Below are 14149 nucleotides of genomic sequence, written 5' to 3' on the forward strand. Positions count from 1 at the left end.
TGATAAATACCTTTAGAGAGAACAAGCAACAGTTAAAAATACGAGCCTCAATATAAATACTATAGTGCCTACTCTAAGTGAACATTGAATTCAAATACAATTCTAGAAATACAGAAAAAGTAGACCATAAATGTGTTTAAGCATAGGAATCGACATGAGTGTGCATTTTCCTATATTTTAAGTTCTTTATTATATATTCATATATAATCTTAATCCTTTCCCCAATGCAAATTGTATTTCAACCTGAAGAGCTGTGAAGAGCCAAGGCAAAAAAAAAAACAAAAAAACAAACAAAAAAAATACAAAACCATCACAGAGTTTTTTTTTTTGTTTGTTTTTCATCTTTTTTTTTTTTTAATCATTTCATATATACTGTGATCGGAGTCTTGAACACCACCAAGACGCTGAGGAAAAGAGAAACGACAACAAAACTTAAATACAGTTTCCCCTAAAAGATAGTGAAGTGTTATTTGCAAAAAACGTTTATTTTCATATCTATAATTAAAGGAAGATTTATACAAAACAGATTCTCGCAGTGTGAGCAACAAGATTTGAGTGTCTGTTGTTGAGCCAGCAAGGTCTGTAGATTGTTTATGTGTCGATGGTAATGATAATACACGGCTCCGTACAGTATGAGGATGTCATTGTGGCCGACTAGGAATGAGAACTGCATCCATTTTGCGACCGTGTAGGAGCTTCGGTTACTTACGTAACTCACAACAAACCTTTTAATTTACAGACCTTGCTGACAAGGGTGAATTTTCCTCCCAGGCTAAGTGCTGGGGTTTCTAGGGGTAACAAATTGACAAATGGTCAAAGGTGAAATGGCAAGGGTACAGAGGTCAAGGGTCATGTGGCTTGAGTTGCTGGCAACAGATTATGTGTCTCATCTTTTACTGCTTTTAAGAATGGGACCCTCGTCATCTGACAGCATTTCAGGAAGGTTTCCCCTTCAGCGTAAACTTGTAAACTGGGAAAATTGAAACAGTGCACTTCATGTCCTATAAATGACAATCTAGCTTTTAGACTCAGCCCATGTACCAACATTGCATCAGTGTGGAACAATGCGACGGAGACGTTGGTACGTATTCTCAGGCAGAGTGACAAGTGCTATACTATGAACAGCTTGAATGAAACGCAAGGAACAAAAACTCTCCTTTTGGGTTAAAAAGCAACAGCAAACAAAAAAACGTGCCCTGCATTGGCCTATGCATACTGATTAAAATTATCGCATTTTGCTTTTTCAAGAGCCCTAGAGTACAGATATATTTTTTGCAATTCTTTCTTTTTTTTTTCTGCAATTCATAGTGAATGACCCTGTTTTGATACTAGAAATGTAAAGTGAAAGACATTGCCTCTGATCCCCGTAATATGTTAGTAGCTTCCAGTTCTGTGTAGCTTTCTGTCTGTCTAGCTTGTAGTTATTTCAATGCTCTCAAATAAAGTTAGCCTTACTTGGAGCTCATATATTACTTTATGCATTGTTCCACACACTGACATAGTGAAGCAGCGTTGTAGGTTTGTGCTAACGCAGATACATGACACTTCTCAGCCATGCGCCGTATCCCTCAAGTTTAGGATTGTACATTACAGATTACCTTTATCTCAAAAGTACCTCCTTACCAGAAACAAAACTACAAATAATTCAGATATACACAATACTGCTTGTACCATGCTTGCCATGAAATCCTCATATTGAAGATAGCCTATTGAACATGTAATAGGTAGCTAAATGATGATTAACAAGAACTCTCTGATCTTTCATCATGAGTTGTCACAGTCCATTTGAGCAGTCAGGTGCTTGATGCAAGGACCTTTACTGGGTGGCTTAAACCTTCTAGCTTTATCTAGTGTGACCCCAAACTTATACCAGATAAGAATATGGCCAATGCAGTCTTGAGATATCAAAGGCACTCTTTTGTCTTCTACCAAATGATAGTACAAATTGAATTGTTAGCACACCCTTGTCTTTTTGAAAGAAATTTGAAGGCTGTCATCACTTTTAGTTTAGTCATTAAGCCAATGTATGATTTTTTTTTTTTTTAACCCTGTGTGAACATGGCATCTTTTAGAAAGATCAGGATAAGTGCATTTCCAGGGTTGTAAAAAGAGGGTCAAGTCAAAGACTGTTCACTTTCCATGTTACAAAACAAAGCTGTACATGATATGTGTTACAGAATGTATGCAGCATGGATGTATCTTTCTTGTCTTTTCTCTTTTTGAAGAATAAAAAGAAAAAACTGAACAAGAGAAAAACAGCAACACATTTACTCAACAACTAACCAACCAGGGACAAGTTCTTTTCTTTTTTTGATTAGCAAAAACATACTATGCATGCTGACTAATTCTTAAAAATGGAAAAGGAAAACTCAAAAAAGAAAATAGTACACAACATGTAAATTATTGCACAAGAGAAAGGCTCGAAGTTTTGCGTCAATGCAAGAGTATTGCCCCGATACAGATCATGCATTCAATGGGTAATGGAAACGGGGTGTGCTGGTGCAGAGCACATGGTCTTAAGCTTCCACCAGACTGGTGAAAGTGGAGTGTTGGGACGGGGGGCAAATCTACAAGGGGCTGGGAATAAACAGGGGACTGATGGCGGACATAGCTGCGGGGAAAAGGTCCCATTGTTCGGCCTTCTACTCTGACTTTATTTCGGTACTCAAAGGACGGTCACTGTGCCATTTTTTCATGTGTTTCTCCAAGGTGCTGTAGACACTGAAGGGCATCTGACAAATTTCACACTTGTACACGTCTTTGCCCACCTGACCGTGGGTCTTCATGTGGCGAGTAAGTTTGGAACTCTGGGCACACGCATAATTGCACAGCTCACACTTGTAAGGTCTCTCCCCTGTGTGACTGCGCCGGTGCACTGTCAGGTTACTGCAGTTCTTGAACACTTTGCCACAAAACTCACAAGTATCACTCCTACGGCCATCCTTGGAGCTGGGCCGCCCAGGACCCCCCAGGTGTGGTGTGCTGCCACCACTGCCTGTACCACTACGACCCGACATCCCGCCGTCCAGTTCCCCCGGAGGGGTCGAGAAACGCAGACTGCCATTCTCTGAAGAATGCTCTGATGAAGATGCAAAGGGCGATTGTCTGGAATCCCCAAAGTTCAGAAAAGGGTCCTTGAGTTGCCGGGAGGCGGCATATCCAGCCAGCCACTGGGAGTAGACGTTCTCTGTGTTTGGGATTGTGGGAGTGGGCAGGTCAAATTCCTTTTCCAGTTTGATACGCTTGGAGAAAGGACTGAGGGGACTGGGGCTACCCAGAAGCAGTTTCTTGGAGAGGCCGACAGAGGCAGATTCATTCGGGGACGCTCCTCGCCCGTTCACTGTTGAGACAGAGCCTTCCTCCACACGATCTGTTTCCAGCACCGAGTCTCCATCACACAGCTCACGATTATGGTGATGATCTCGGTTGAGATGGTGGTGCAGGTGGTTCTCCTGGGCCATGGCATTTCGTTTGTGTGCACTGAGGGCTTCGCTGAAGTGCTGCATGCTCGCAGCCAGGCCCATCCCCTGCATCACCTCAGGCAGTGAGCGAGGGATGGGGCCCTCATCAACCACTCCTCCCAGTCGACTTCCGATACCACCGTTGTTTTCATGCTGACGTGCTGCTTCCAGGTTCAAGCTAAAGTGATAGCTGTTGTTGGTTCTTCTGGCTGCCCTCTCTCCATTCGGTTCTTCCTCCTCCTCTCCCTCCTCTTCTTCCTCCTCTTCCTCTTCTTCCTCCTCCTCTTCCTCATCTTCTTCCTCCTCTTCTTCCTCCTCCTCTTCCCCATTTTCACGTAGCATGCGGTCATTCTCACTTTTCAGCTTGGCCACCACTGACTTCAGGGCATTGCTTGCACTGCCCATGTGCTCGCTGGTGCCAGGCTCTGGAGATGAGGCTGTTGAGAGACCGTCTTCTGACTTGCCTGTATTTGGCGAGGAGGATTTGTGCATGTGTGTCTTCATGTGGCGTTTCAACTTGCTAGCCTGTGTACAAGCATGATCACACAAGTGACATTTGTACGGCTTCTCTCCTGTGTGGCTGCGCCGATGTACTATTAGATTACTCTGGAACTTGAAGGCCTTGCCGCAAAACTCACAACACTTTGATTTCATCTGGGTGGCAGAGGAGGGTGTTGCCCCTGCTGAAGGTAGAGGGGTAGTAGGAGTGGTCTGAGAACCCACAGGTGACTGCATGGAGCCTGGAAGAGGTGGTGGAGTAGCAAGATATGGAGGTTTGCTGCCCCCTGCACCTCCTGCACCTCCGCTTCCTCCTCCTGTCTGGAATGGCTGGAGTAAGCGCTGCATGGGGCTGGGCCGGCTGGGGGATAGCGGGGGAGTGGACCCTGAGGTGTTGCCCGCCAGTTCCCGTAGCCGCCTTGAGAAGTCCATTGTTGGAGGAGGATCCAGAGGCAGAGGAGGATTGAGGCGCAGCACCCTGTCAAAGGCACTCGGGTGGTGGGCTGCCAGCGCCAGCTCCTCTGGGCTCAGGTGGTGGGGGTCCAGGTGGTTCCTTGGAGGGGGGCTGAAGAGGGGTGGTGTTGGAGGGAAACGCTGATGATGGCCCCCACTAACAATGCCACCAGCGCCAACACCGCTTCCTCCGACGCTGTCCCTTCCACCTGAGCCCGAGCCAGGGATGCGGAGGAGGTTGAAGGGGCTTGCATCGGGAGGCAGATGGAGGCCATGAAGGGGAGGCTGAGAGGGGCAGTCTGCTCCTCCACCGAGGGAGGAAGGCCCACCCATGCGTGGGGTGAGAGGACTGCCATGTTCACTTTCCAGGTAGATACGGAAGCCGTGGGTGTTCTGAGCATGCTGCAGCAAGAACCAGGCGCTGCCATACGACTGCTTGCATGTAGTGCAGGTGTAGGTGGTGGGCTCCTCCTTACCTGTTGGAAGAGAGGAAAAGAACGGGATTAGGAAAAACAATAACTCTTCAACACCATTAACGGCATTCACACTTTATGTTAAGTGTTACTGGATGAGACAAGCAACATTGGTATTGTCTGTCTATGGAATCCTTTAAAAAGTTTCCATTGTACAAAACTGAAGGATTTTCAAATGCTGCAGTGTGGATCATTTGCAAACATTAACACAGTTGTACATGAGCATTGCTGTGTACAGAATTAAATACATGAAGAACAACTCTGTTCGACTGAGCTGAACCAATCTTTTATCTGAACCTTAGGCCTAACTGTTACAGCTCTTAAAAGTGGTCGGCACATGGTGTTGAGGGCTTTGCAAATACAACAGTAGCTCTTATTGAGGTCATGCCCCACATGAGTAGCATGTGAGAAGTAGTGTGTGTGCGTATCTCTTTTTCTCCCAGACTGCTCTGGGACATAATTTGTCCCTTTAGACTGACTGTGAGTCCTCCATTGTCAGCAGGAGAACAAAGAAACAGGGCTATCCCAGCGGACTACCACTTCCCACTGATCTACCAAAACATAAGCTCGCTGACAAATACACACACACACACACACACACACAGACGAACACACAGGAGACAACAGAGAAGAATCCTTAAAACCTTTAAATTACTCCTTCCTTTAGTATTTTTGACAACAGAAGCATAAAACTCAAATGTATGCAAGTTTTATTAATGCAAACTGTATTCTAGAGTCATATCCTCTCATGTACTGCCCACACTTCAACAAACGCCTATCACCCCGCAGACATACACACTCGCTCACACACACACACACACACACAGATCAGAGAACCTGAGGAAGGTAAAACAGTAGGAGTGTAAAAACATTTAGGCTCCAACTGGAGAGGCAAAATAACCCTTTCAGCCTGCCTCAAAGCTTCTTCCCTCAGTGAAGCATGCAGAGTCACTTTGAGACGGCGACGAGAGGAACATTTAAAACAATAATTGCCTTTGAATGGCCTCGGCGACGATGACCTGTGGTGGGACCCGCAATGCATGTGTAATCTCATTAGAGCACCGAATGGACGGCCATCAGCTCGTTTACAAGATTAGATGGCAAACGAACCCCCGCCGCTGCCATTCAGGCCCATCCACTATTAAGCACTGTGCAGTGTGGGTGCATCTGACAAAGTGAACGAGCAGAGATGCACACGTGGACACTAACACACAACCTCAGGCATAAATAGGCACATTTACAAGAGTCTGACTGGAGATCTGAGAAAAAAATATTTAAGTACAAAATGTTGCCGTGCATGAAGGCCACTCTGGAATTTTCTCACACACTTTAGTATTTTGTCAGTTTGCTTCACTCCATAAATCATTCAGAGCGAGAAACCGATCATTCAGTACGTATCCTTACATAGACAGCAAATGTTACAGCAGGTTGTCAGGAGAGTTGAAATACCGGCAGGCAGACGTAATAAGGCTTAAATTAATTCTTATACGTTTGTGTTTTTGTGCCTTGCCAAAAATTGCCTACCATAATATGGACTTGAATAAAATCTGACGCTATCTTTCATTTATGAGCACAGTTATTTATGGAACAACAGCCCCAACTGCAACACAAAATGAAAAGTGTGAAAAAGTTGTAGCACATAAACTGAAACATGTTGTAATATTACCGCTAAAGCAAATGGGTGTCGTTCTCGGGGTCGTGATATTGATGCTAATTATCTCCGATGATTTTTTGGTTAAAAGCTATTTTGCCGCATCGTGTCGTGGACAATAAATTACAAAACAACCCATTAATATGTAAACAGGTTAGGTGGGTTGTAAAAATACACACCAAATTGGGACGTATCACCTGCTAATTACTGGCAGAACAAATATGACAAATTAACAGTGATACTAAAAGGATGTCATGGTTTACATGGAAGCTTTTATACATCAGCAGACTGCAATTTACCTCTAATAGCCAGAAAGAGAGAGTCACAGAGGTTGAAGTGGAAAAAAAAAGAGAGAGAGAGAGAGAGAAAAAAAACTGCTTCAACAAATATCCGCAAAGACAAAATGTGTTTGTGTGTGCTTGTGAGGGTTTATTTAAAAGAGGTGTAATTTCCCACACGCTATGCGACTTACAAACAGTGATTTAAATTGACAAAAGATTTGCTTTTATTCACAAAGACGACAATGAAGCGTGAAAGAATGGCGCGCCGCCGTAAAGTAGACATGATTGTGTAAAAGTGTAGCGTAGACGGGGGTCTTGTCTGCTGGTGCATTTTCAGTTGTCGTGGTGGAAGATTTTGCTCCTTCCTTCATTTTCCTCCCTTCTCCTTGCGTACACACAAACATCCCGTATGACCAACCGTTTGGAAAGGCAGCTAAATTATGGATCATTAAAATCGGCACAAATTACCACTAATTGTAGGCACCTGCAACGGATCTAACCTGTGAATATCATTTGCATTATCAGGACCAGGGAGGCTTCATTTATTTATTCATCTTTTCTTTACTCTGGTTGATCTGCTCCAATCCTGACAGTGCTGACAATAACACTGCAGGTTTTCCACTTTGGGTTGAATCAGAAGACAGCCCATTCATCCCGCAATCCTTTTCTTTGTTGAATAGATGTATAATGTGGAATTTGTCTCTTGTTTTTTTTTTCTTCTTTAAATTAAGCAGCCACGTTCCCCAAACAGTAATTCTGAACAGCGAAGCTAATGTGCCGCAGCGACATCTGCATTCTTACACGCACGAATGAAACAAAAAAAGTTGTTGAGTGACACGGGGTTTAACACAATGTCAACAACAGGTTTAACAGTAATAGCTGCCCGGCTTTTCTTTGGAAACTGTAATTCTCCCTGCAGTATTTCATTTGTGGAAAAAAAGACATCATTTTACCATCTATTGAAAGTCAAAATAAAATTGTGGCAATCACTCCATCATTCAAAATAGAGCTGCTCCTATGGAAGAAGCCCAGATAAGTATAATATTCTTCTTGTCTGCTGAATAAATATTTAGTTAGAAAATGCTTGGTATGAAGAAAACAATATTGGAAATTGTCAGCAGCACTCGTAAGATGCATGTCATTTAGTCCAGTGGTTCTCAGACTGGGACCCTCACAAATAGAGCAAATAACATATTTCTATGACATTAAAGTACATTCGCTTTTCATCTAACATTTGTTTTATCATCTGGATTGTCACAGGCAGCTTTGTTTTAAGAAATCTAAAAGTCCAAATGTTGGGGAATCACTGCACTTCTGAATTTGCAAGAAACAAAAAGTTTATCTATATGATTGTGCTGACTCTGCTAGTGGACTCCTAGTAAATTCCCTGAAAACTGTGTGCTGAAAATATAGACATACTTGGTGATCTGGGTATTTAAGGGGCTGACTGAGGCTGCATATTTTTGTGCTGTGTCCTGGATCAGTGTACATCGGCGTCACCCGGGAAGATACTGTCAATTAACAAAAATGGGGGGACTGTGAGCTTGTGTGGCACCGTATCATGTTGACAGCACTGCCATTATACAGACTGAAATCAACATTTTCAGTTTTCAGACAAAGATGTGGTCAAAATATTAAGCAAAACAAGTGCAAGGCACAGTGGTCTAACTCTTAAGCTAATACGCTCCTTTTTGACTCGTAGCTCAGACTTGTCTGCGCGCTGATTGAAACTGTAAGGTTAATGGATTTTAGAGTAGGCGACCGCTCCACTCTGTCTCCCTGTAATATACTCCCATCAGCCACTTCATTAGGCAAACTCTCCACCACTCCAAGGTAGAAAAATGAAGTGAGAAAGCAGAATGGAGACCAGGAGATGAAGACAGATAGAGGCAGAGGAAGGGAAAGAAAGAGATGAGATAGAAGTAATCCCTCTGGTTTAAGTTTAGATAGAGGTGACAAATACCTCCTACAACTTCAGAGTTTGGGTACAGCAGGTATACGGAGGAGACGGAGGAAGAGGGAGGAAAGGAGGGAGGACAGGTGGGGGTAAATAATAGCATCCGGTTCTTTACCTGGAGTAAATGTCAAAGCCGTGCAGCCACTAGTGAGACTCCAGAGAACACACACACGCACAGCTTCAGAAATGTCCTAACACTCAATACCAGCCATGCTACAGTGACAAGCACAGGCATTAAGCCCTATTAAGCCAAGGGCATTGCCTGGACACTTATGTGGTGCTAGATGGGAGAGGGAGGCAGTATGGGAGCTTGGCTCATGTTTCACGACTCCTTTGTGTGTGAGAGAGAGTGTGAGTGTGCAGCAAGTTCCCCTGGCTCTATCCATCCCTCTCAAAAGGAAGTGTAGCACTCTGATCCAATGGCTGTCCAAGGAGCTGAAATACAGCCAGTGCACCAAACTGAGGAGACACACTGTACATCCAAAAAAAGGCATTCATTAAGGCCAAAATGCACTGGAAGCATCACACACATTTTACAATGAATGGCTGAACCAGAAAGGTTTTATTTTACTTTATTTAACTACAAATCATTTTTATTTGTTTTTGCTTTAGTGAACAATTTTTCCCTTTATTTCATCATTTCTTATGCGCTACAATCTTGTTTTTTCCCTCATTTCTTTCCAGTCATTTTGACAAATTCCAGTGGAATTATGGATTTAGTTAATTAGCACCTTAAACTTGTCGGCTTACCAGTGTTGTTCTATACAAAGAACTATGACAGAGGTTACAGCGTTTGCCACAGTGAAAACATATTATGAAATGCCAGCGCCTTGATGCATGTAGCCGTGCTCTGCAGGTCACACTGGCACAACTGCGTGGTGAGATACACCTCCAAATGCTGTAGATTGGCTCTGTTTCACATAACCTATAACTTTTTTAGACTAAGTTATATGTGTGTCTGTGAAGGCTGCGAGCACTTAAAGACTGCATCTTTGAGATGGTGGCACATTAAAACTGGACAAATCTTTTTAATGAAGCCACCTCAGAATGTCAGCCTGTATAACTGTCTGTTCTCCAGCCAGTCATTCTGTCCTGTAAATTAGCTGGACTGCCACCATTACATTCCTCTCCAACCAGCTGGGAAACAAAAATGGATGCCAGGTCTTGGCTACCGGCTAAGACAGACCTACAACTATCTTACTATCCTTACATGAAAAATCATATCTATCTCGACATTCTGATTGTGCTCCCCTTTTATTCTCTATTTCTTATTATAATTTATCTCTTCGCTTTCTTCCTCCTTCTCTGTGCCCCCTATTCTCCATCTCTTCCATGCTACTTTTTTTTTTTGTACTATATAGGACTCTCCTTTACAGCCCTGCCTCCCCACCTCCTCCTCCTCCTCTGTCCTCTCCCTCTCTCTTTCCACCCACCGGTAATTCTCTGGTGGTGTCCTTGGCTGGGTCCACCTCTGGGTGAGATGATAGTAATTGAGGTAATGGAACATCGCTAAAACAGGATTAGGTACGCATACTGGGAGTGAGGGACAATGTCCCTTAATACAATTTGGGATTTCTATCTGAGCCTCAGGCTTTCAGGATCTGCTGCTTATATTTACATCTGGGCATCGCTGCTCACCCCTGATCACCCTCTGCTTTACTTTAAAGGGATACCTGGACATTTCCTAATAACTTTGGCTCTTTTATTATTCCTCGCCAGGCTTGTCTTGTAAAGTGTGGAGGGTTCTGTTTATTATTTGGCAGATTAATTGTGTTTTGAAAAAAAAAAATCCTGTCCTGAAATGAAGCAAGTAGGAATAATCAATTTATTGCAAACAGGTAAAAGATAAGTCAGTTAGTATTGAGTGAAGCGCAATAATAACAACAAATATAGTTCTCTGTTGCTGCTGTTTATTAAAACGCTGTGGTAAAAACGAAGAGCAACACCTAACAAAATGCTATTGTTGCACAAATTACTAGAATCACATGAGCTAACATTACTCATTGAGCTCAATGAGAAATACTCATTATAACCAATGAACCTGACAATTAAAGGGCAAATGCAATGGTTTTCTTTACATGCTCGGTCAAAATACTAAATGAAGTCCCACTGTGATTGTTATCCCACTCCTTTAAAACAGGAAGATTACCGTGGGCAATGGATGTCATATACTGTACCAACACATACACACGTGTAACTACGAAGGGGGAAATGAGTGAAATAATATGTACGCAATTATTGCATTTGCGTGATAATGAGCTCTGTTCACCTTTGCCCTCCTGCTCCCTCTTTTCTAATCCACATGCATTTTCGGTGACACATGCTGTATAACTGCGGGCTGATCAGCACTCAGACTCTCATATCTCATGACTCCCACAATACATTTGTACTGTAACTGATACAGTGCCCTACTTAAATAAAAACTCTTTTGTGACTCTGGGACCAAACCATAGCAGAGAAAATGATTTTCGAATGGCTTCAGTAAGACACGGACATTATCGACTCCTCCGTCTCCCTCCCTCCCCCACCATCACGCACCGTTAAAGTGCAACAGTTGTGGTTTGCTGCTTCTTAAAGTCTGCTACATTTCCCAAACGCACTTAACTGTATTATTGTTGTCATGTGAAAATCTTGTTTCCCTAATTATGGCTCTTTTTATGTTTTAATTTTAGAGCTGCATGTTCTCGTTTGAGCTGCGGACAGTCAATCACCCCTGGGCGTTTAATGAAACCATTTCAAAAACCACGTGGGTTAAACTCAAAAATGCAAGGTGGTCAAGTTCAAAACAAGGCTTTTATGAAATCCAGGAGAACAACAAAAAATAAAAGCATTGTTGCATGCCTGAGTGGCATTCTATTACATTCCCTCAAAATTCCTCTAATTGCTGTTTTGGCATCATAAGCTGTCATACCAATGCATTGAGTTAAATCCTGCGGCAACTTCCTATGCGGTTGCCACACAATCCTTCTCGCCCCCAATTATTTTCCCCCCTCTATGCTCAGGCTTTCTTACTAACTGGACAGCAAACAATTGGAATGCAAACAGTGGCAGCTGGTGTCCTGTCCGCTCACTGAGGGAGCGATGCAGTCAAATAACAACATGACTGAAATTGCTCAAAAAGGCAACGCTCTGCTTGGAAGGAAATCAGCCTCTATTACTGGCTGCGAGTCGCTGGCTAGATCAAAGCAACTTCCTCAAACGCTGCCGTTACTAGAAGAGTATGCCAGTCCTGATGCAAAGAATAGTTGTGTAATCATAGAGGGGGTGGACACACAACAATAACTGCTTCTCACAATATATGAATAAGGAGTGAGGATCAGCATTCCTCGTTTTGTAGTCGCACCACATCCTGAACTGTTTGTTCCCTTGAGATGGATTCAAGGACTTTATAACTGCTCAGAGGTGTTTGTTTCTGCTGGCCAGGGAGGCCCTTTGACCTCATCTAATTTTTTTTTTCTTCTTTGTGCAACAGAAACAGCTGTACAAACATTCAGGTAACCAGGAGGTTCGGTACAGCATTGCTTTGACCTCATCGAGGTGTTTCGGAAAGCGTATGTCACTTCTCGTGTGTAAAACCAAGGACAACACCAAGAATGCTTCAGCATTGAACACTGCGTGATTAAATGCCTCCAAACTACCGACACACAAGACGTATAGACACAGAAGTCACCAGGTTCTTGGAGACGGAACAAGGAGGCGAGGGAATGCGGCGAGGCGAGATTTTCAAGCTGCTTTGAAGGTGGCCATTTGGAACAGCTATAGAAACTTTTGCCTTCAGACATTCTCCAACAATACTTCAATATGTTCCTGTTTGTTTCCTGCTGAACCCTCAGGATGAACTGTGACCTGCGAGGAGAACTCGTGATTCCTGACCTTTCTCGGCTTTTGTTCGGTTACTATATCTACCTGCTAAGAATCACAGAGTATGCTTAGATGCATGCTGGTATTGCCTTGTCTTGTTTTGATCCTATTCAGAAGAGGATGTTTACACGTAACATTGAATAATCTGGTTATTCATCCAGGATTGTGGAATCATCAAGCATTTGTTCAGCTCTTACCATCTTTAATATATCTTCGCTATGATCCCATTTTCAGAATATCTTTTTATTTTTCGACCTATCTTAGTCATGACTTCATTTAACACTTTCTGACAAATGTGTCTTCTTCATTGTATCGCTAATCTTGATCTTGATCTTGTGGCGTGAGGGTTTGCACATCAATTTAGCTCGTTGATCTACAACAATGTAATGTACTATTTCTAAACACATAAACAGGATATTCAAAAACTCAGCCACACCTTTTGGATACTGGAAGGCCCGAACGTATCTGAGAACATCTTGGTTTCGTCAATATACAACCAGAGGACTATTAGCTTTGCAGTAAAGCAAAGACAGAACCTCTGGAAAGTGAAAAAACAACATCTTTTTATCTTCAAAAGAAAGCAGTTCGGTCAGATTTATAGATATTTAATCAAGGTGAAGATCAAAAATACTGTCACTGGTAAAAAAAAAACCCAATAAACTGAACTTAAAATAGCTCCCAACAACTTTTTGCAAATAGAAATCTCCAGGCCTGGCAATAACGATCTGGTATTTTTATGGAAGAAAGAACTATGAAGGCGTTTGAATTACCAAAAACAACAATGAATTTTTGAGCCTGTCTGATTACATGCTGTGTGTGTGTGTGTGTGTGTGTGTGTGTGTGTTGTGTGCGCGAGAATGTGTGTGTGTCGTCGGTGTGGTCCCGCTAAACAGCTATACACTCTCGACTGATGAGCGAAAATATCAATACCGTCTGTCCCTATCTCTGTGTGTGTGTGTGTGTGTGTGTGTGTGTGTGTGTGATATATCAATACCTTCTGTCTCTCTGTTTGGAACCCCTGCTGGGCTACAGACTGTGCTATCTGCAACTCTCTCACCAGTCTACTTTTTTGTGTGTGTGTGTGTGTGTGTGTGTGTGTGTGTGTCCATCCAACCACCCATTATAGCTGCCATGTGACAAAGTTTCCTTTTCTCTGTCTTTGTGGCACACACAAACACACACCCTCACACACACACAGTAATGTATCTCGTAAAGTCTGTTCTAATGACACAGCCTGGGCCCTTAAACTGTGTTTATAAATGTAATTAAATGGACCGGCCTTTGTAGAAGCATCCAAGCACACTGTAGCACTGATGCACTGTGTGTGTGTGTATATGTGTGTGAGTGTGTGTGAGTCAGTGTGTGTGTCCATTTGGAAGACCGGTACTCATGATGGCAGGGACAGCCTCCACTTAACCCTAAACCACCATGGTGAAATTACAGAGCATCCAAATTACAGCACTTATGTGAGAGAGAGAGAGAGAGAGAGAGAGAGAGAGAGAGAGAGAGAGAGA

General features: G+C 43.1%; 1 protein-coding gene across 1 annotated transcript in view; it reads right to left on the minus strand.

Annotated features, from left to right (window-relative positions):
• Window positions 1–312: 312 nt before the first annotated feature.
• The window catches only part of LOC103363701 (B-cell lymphoma/leukemia 11A-like), a 54008-nt gene continuing 40171 nt past the window's right edge, over window positions 313–14149 (minus strand). Inside the window, exon 3 of the mRNA XM_008290555.1 lies at window positions 313–4888. Coding sequence (XP_008288777.1) covers window positions 2643–4888 — 2246 coding nt within the window. The 3' untranslated portion in view covers window positions 313–2642. The remainder of the gene's footprint in view (window positions 4889–14149) is intronic.

The sequence above is a fragment of the Stegastes partitus genome, unplaced genomic scaffold, assembly GCF_000690725.1.
Source record: "Stegastes partitus isolate 25-593 unplaced genomic scaffold, Stegastes_partitus-1.0.2 Scaffold683, whole genome shotgun sequence".
In the NCBI taxonomy this organism is placed as follows: Eukaryota; Metazoa; Chordata; class Actinopteri; family Pomacentridae; genus Stegastes; species Stegastes partitus.